Below are 6,000 nucleotides of genomic sequence, written 5' to 3' on the forward strand. Positions count from 1 at the left end.
CAATCCAACCTCTCCATGAGCACACATGCACTGTGGATGGATGCATTCTTGTCCAGGAAGAGGCCATTACCATCAGGAAATGCTTCACCACAGGATGACAGTGAATAGTCAGTGTTTACTGATGTTTGTCTTGCCCTCTAAGGGGCTGAGTGGGTGTAAAACATGCCAGGAAAAGACACTCCACACCGTAACAACCCCTGTTAGGTCCCTTCCCCATGGGAAACAAGATCTCAGCTCTATTGGCTTCTATGGATATGTGCTAAACATGCACTGGTCCAGTGAAAGATGACTCATATGATCTTACCACCGCTGAGTAGACCACTATCTGTGACCTTTGCATAAATTTACCCATAAACATCCATTTTGAAGTGTTTTAAGTGGTTTGTGCTCTGCAGTTGTTGTCTGTTTTCTTTTCCTTAATGAATGAGTGGACACTACAGACAAGGAACATAGGCATTTGAGCCCAAATAATCCCAGGTTATCATATCTTTCCATGACATTTCTATGCCAAAGTCACCTTGGGCACAGTTTCCCATGAAACATTTGCAGGTTTCGCAGTCTGTCTTACTGAAGCAAAACTAGTAAACCGAAGTGTGTTTAGATGTTTACTGAGAAACTTTATGTGGAAGCACCAGTGTCAATATACCCTTTCTTTCTTTAAATATTCTTTCTTATTTCTTTCTTTTTTCCTATTCCATTGATTATATTGAGCCTAGATAATGCTGATTTTAGTCAAGTTATATGACTGAAAAAGAAAATGGATTGAAGTTTCCTCTGAACAGAAATCTCTTCATTTTATCTGTTGGAATGAAGGCCTTCATTATTTTGATGTGATCTTTTTGGCTTATAGTATGTTTTAATCCTCTGAGTTTGCTTTAGAGGTTTGCTGTAGTCAGTAGTCAGTTTGACAATGTTTACTTTCACGAATCAAGTTAAAGACTAGCATGTGGAGACCGGCCATGGACAGTGTCACAGGTTGTCACAGTAACCTTGTTAGCCAACTGAATCTGAGATGCTGGCAAGAGAAGGCCATGTTAGAATTGTCTCTGGGATGATTTTCCATTAGGCTGAACTCTGTCAGACTCGCCCTCATGAATATGTAGATCTGTCAGAGGGAAAAGGTCTAGCAGCCCTTTTGTTATTCACAGGTTGTAGAGATGTTCATGATATCTCATTTACATTCACATACACACATAAAGACACAATGTTGGAGTAAAGGACACTGGGTCTTTATAATCATCATTTCAACACTAGTCTCAGTGAAAGGATTTATGTCATGTAATCAAACCACATTGGTATGTAGCCTCTTCAAGCGGGGCATATTCCATAAACCAAGTCAAAATTTAATACCTTACAAGAAAACAGCTCTGATTTCCCATAGCTTAACCACAGCCAGGTCCCAGCGTACCAAAAATAATAAATGATTTACTTTTCGCGCGCGTGTGTGTATGTGTGTGTGTGTGTTTTGTCGTCTACAGGCAGGCCAGTCTTACAGAGGCAGCTGAGAGGTACTACGTGCGCGCGGCAGGTCTCAGACCAGATGTGAGTTTTTTTTCTTGAATGGGCTAGTCTTACTCAACATGACTGATGTACCATCATTACCCTCATGACTACACCATGTTTGCCCTCTGTCAATGTTTGCCATTGTTCAACTGACCTGTAAACAGAATCTGGACCTTGTTTGTTCTTTTTTGAAGCATGTACAACTTTTTGTCAAGTGCAGATTCTCGTACGCCGTAGGACAGACACCTCTGTGTGAATTTCAGTACATCCCTTCAAAGGAGAAAAGTTTTTTTTTTCTTTTTTCAGTTTCAGCAAGCTTGTGTATCAGTTCACTGGTTGATTCAGTGACTATAAGGTGCAATTTTTCACATAAAGTTTATCACAAAAACAAAACTTTATCCTTTAAATTCCTTTTAAAAACACACTGTATGAAACTCACTTACACAAAGAAGGGAATCCTTTTACATTTCTCCACAAGAAATCTTTTGCCTGTCCTTGATTTTTTTTTTTTCACTGAATGTGCTCAGTGAAATGAAACAGCCAATTTTGAATCCTCAGGTAGCAGCTTCATTTAAAAGTTTTCAGTTCCATAGGGAAATCATTGTGGGTGGAGCATACTGTAGAACAGTGGTACTCCATCCATTCCTCACGGATCCCTGATCCTGCATGTCTTTGTTTCAACCCTTCATTATCACAACTGAGTGGACTAATCAACGGTTTGATGATTGGTTGATCGGAGGAATCAGAAACAAAAAAAATATACAGAAACAGAGACAAAAATATGCAGGGCAGGGGATGCTCTAGTGAAACAGATCGAGAAACACTGGAGGTCACAAAGAATGATGTTATTAAAAATATCCACACTATGTTTGTACAAAATATGAGCTTCTACCTCATGACCAGTGCATTACGAGCCATGTTTCCCGTTAAAAATTCTCGAATATACTAGAGCATAGACAGTTATTGCACTGGTGGGCAAGGGTATGCCACATTTAGCTCAACACTGCCTTCTGCTGCTCCACTACTGCACTGCAGTTTTACTACACCTGCAAGAAATAGCATTAATGTATGTACTTCTAACTTATTAATGTAAGTTAATATAAGTTATGAGTACATTATACATCTAGTTCAGAAGGAGACTGGATCGGATAGTTTTCTCTGGTCTGGTGATGATATGGTCCAAGGGTAATCAGGTGAGTAAGAGAAAATTAATTTTATCCCAGTTGTATCTCCAGCCTCAGAGAAGGTCTGAATTACACACAGATCAGGGTGGAACAGTGAGCATACTTGTCTGAACATGAAAATGGTTCCCAAGTCATACAGACTTTCAGTTTCTTTCAGTGAAATCTGCCTATTTAATACTATACTATACTCTCTCTCTCTCTGACAGTACCCTGCCGCTCTGATGAATCTGGGCGCCATCCTTCACCTGAACGGTAAACTGCATGAAGCTGAGGTGAACTACCTCCGTGCCCTGCAGCTCAAACCAGACGACCTCATCACTCAGTCCAATCTGCGCAAGCTCTGGAACATTATGCAAAGACAGGGCCTGAGGACCATGGAGTCCTGACCCCACGCAGGGTCAGCACCTCCACAGACACACGGCCACATGAGGGGAGCGAGTCGTAGGAGCAATACTGAGGTCCGCTGCGAATCAGGGATCAGAGATTGTCTGTGGACCGACTGGACCAAATCCAGCTCAGACACCTCCTCTGATTGGTTAAGGCTGGGGTTCTGATAAAGAAGAGTGACCTGGTTGAGAACATGACTCTTAATCATAATCGCAGAAATAGAAATGGATCCTGGGATTGGCCAAATTCATTTTTCAGAGAACTGAAAGGCTCCCAACATGATTTCCATAGTAAGGAATTCGGGAGGGAAATATTTGTTAATAGTGACACTCACACAATATCAGAGTGCTAATCTCTAGAGCACAGCGTGTGTGGTGTTCAGACACAATGTATGAATCTCATGTGAGTCTGGAATATAAATTCAGTAAGAAAAAAAGTGTATGAATGAAACCACCACTCACAGTGACTTTTCTCTGTGAGATGATTATGAATTGGATATGAGTTTCTGACTGCTAGGTGGATGCAGTTTAAAACAGGCCAAGAATTGTTCACAGAGTAAGAAAAAACCCCTCAGTAGAGCTCTGAGGACTCAATACAATTTGCTAATTTATATTTTTATATTTTTTCGAGCTGTGAGAGTCCACTACCAAAATGTCTGTGTGAGAGTGTGGAGTGAGATCAGATGAACTGGCTGTGGAGTTAAATGTCATTGTGTTGTAGGATGGTGGACAGAGTTTGTCAGATGACACCGGTTATTTCTGAGTATGAGAGAGAATCTGTAATCCCTCATCTACTCTGTGTATGTTTTACTTTAGTTTGGATTATATTTGTGTGTAATTTATTGATTTTGATCACTGTGTCAGTCATCGCGCGCACACACACACACACACACACACACACACACACACTGAATTGTTCAGTCAGCCTTTGGTCTTCTCTTCTCAGGGATGCAGGGTGGTTGTTTTGATGAATTGAGGATCTTCTAAAGTCATTTATTTTCATCATATTTAATTATTTGGTCGTTACTGTTGTATGTTTTGTTGAAAGTTTTTGAATATAAAACCTAATGCCACATTACAGTTTCATTAAAGTCATACCATCTGCGTTCTGTCTCTGGAGGCTTTGATTAAAAATTAAAAAAATTTAAAAAATAAAAATAAAAAAGTTATCCCCCATTGGTTTTAACTACATTAAATTCGCATGACCTACCTGACAATTATGCCTAATGCTGTGAAAACGCAATTACTCTGGACATGAACTGGCGAGTTTTGCTCATATGCAGTGAGTATTTTTGCTACATGGACACATTACAAGTGGATGAAATGTCTGGTTATCTGATTTGATGCTGAAGTTATCAAACACACTCTGTACCACATTTCCTGCGCCTGCTGGATTAGTGCAGCTAAATAAATTTACAGTTTATTATGATTAAAGCTAGTTTGCAAATCTTTAAGCCCAACAAACAAGAGCAGCATGATGTCTGACTGCGCAGGCGCCCAGTAAATTCAGTGTGCTGCTCTGTCGTCCCCCCTAGAGGAAGAATAAATGGTAATATGGTAAAAAGCCTTTCAGATAAGTTGATCCTTTGCATGAATGTCCAGTCACCTGTCGAAATATGGACTCATTAGAACCCTTATTTCAGTTTTTCAAATAAGTAGTTATACTTTGCTTTTCTTTCACTGTAAACCCCCATTTTCCATAACAACCAAAACAATATTCTACTGGACAACTGATATATTAGAAAGAAACAAATAGATGTAATTTCAACAGTAGTCCTTTAAAAAATTCCCTCTTTTAAGTCTAGAGAGGTCGACCCCACATGGCCCAGACTTCTTTCTTCTTTTGATTCTTTCTCTCTGATGATGCTGTTCAAGAAAATAGTTATATCTGTCCTGTCTTATATAATTTAAAGTAACCTCTTATCACATCCATAGTTTTATGTCAGAAGCACCAAGCTCTAAAAATCTTGTATCTCCAACGTACGAGGGGACTTGCTGAATGGTGTCTTAGGGAAGAGTCTTTAAGTCAATGCATTGTCGCCTCCTAGTGGACAAACAAAAGATACTGTGACAATTGTCAATAAAGAACTGCGTTAAATGTGATTACTGTGAATACTGCCAAGTAGAAGCATATATGAAGAGAAGAATCCAGGCTTTAGGCTTGTGGCACTACACATGTAATACTTTCACAAAACTGAGTTCTGCTGCAAGGCTCCAGTTTCAACTAAGTATATCCAAAGTTTTCCTTTGCATTCAGTTAATTAAATTTTTAACATGCATAGTATGTGATACATTCACACAAACTCAAGCATACTTGTCTTGGACTTATATGAACGCAATAAACACACACTTTCATTGAATTCGTTTTCCCTTAATTTAAATGTATTTTCCCTTTGTGTTTACATCTCTCGTTTCTATTGTTAACAAAAACAAAAATATTTGTAATATTAAACAGTAACTCATTGTCTACTCAATTTCTTACACCATGTAAACTTGTTCTGTTTCTATCTGTACCATTAACTTACATACTGAGTCTTTGATGTTGACAGTAGCTGGGCAGTGCCTCTCTTTCCTCTGCAGGTGGCACAGTTGACATCTATCCAGTTGGTTACTTCCTCTCTGAAATTAACCTGCTTTTAGTTTTGTGACTGTCTCACTATTCTGATGTGTCTTGTCTCTCTTCAGAGAGACGTGTCTACAGACGGGGGGAAGAATCCTGTTCAACAGAGTTGGTGATATTTGGATATATCTGGATAAAAACCAACAGGGTTCTCTGATTTGTCGGTGTAATGGTTTGACGATTTCTGTTAATGTCTCTAACAGGGCAACAGTGAATGTGATTGGTGGGTTTTGGGGCCAGTCTCTCTCTCTAGGGGGGTTATATAGTTGCATAGTTACTTCAGTCAGTCTGAGAGAGCAGAGGAGAA

At 39.4% G+C, this 6,000-nt stretch overlaps 1 protein-coding gene across 1 annotated transcript in view; it reads left to right on the forward strand.

Moving 5' to 3' along the window:
- tmtc2a (transmembrane O-mannosyltransferase targeting cadherins 2a) overlaps nucleotides 1-3,073 on the forward strand; it is a 57,230-nt gene extending 54,157 nt beyond the window's left edge. The window contains exons 11-12 of the mRNA XM_030784122.1: nucleotides 1,479-1,542; nucleotides 2,894-3,073. Of these exons, the coding sequence (XP_030639982.1) occupies nucleotides 1,479-1,542; nucleotides 2,894-3,073 (244 nt within the window). The remainder of the gene's footprint in view (nucleotides 1-1,478; nucleotides 1,543-2,893) is intronic.
- Nucleotides 3,074-6,000: the final 2,927 nt, after the last annotated feature.

This window comes from Chanos chanos, chromosome 1 (assembly GCF_902362185.1).
Source record: "Chanos chanos chromosome 1, fChaCha1.1, whole genome shotgun sequence".
Taxonomy (NCBI): Eukaryota; Metazoa; Chordata; class Actinopteri; order Gonorynchiformes; family Chanidae; genus Chanos; species Chanos chanos.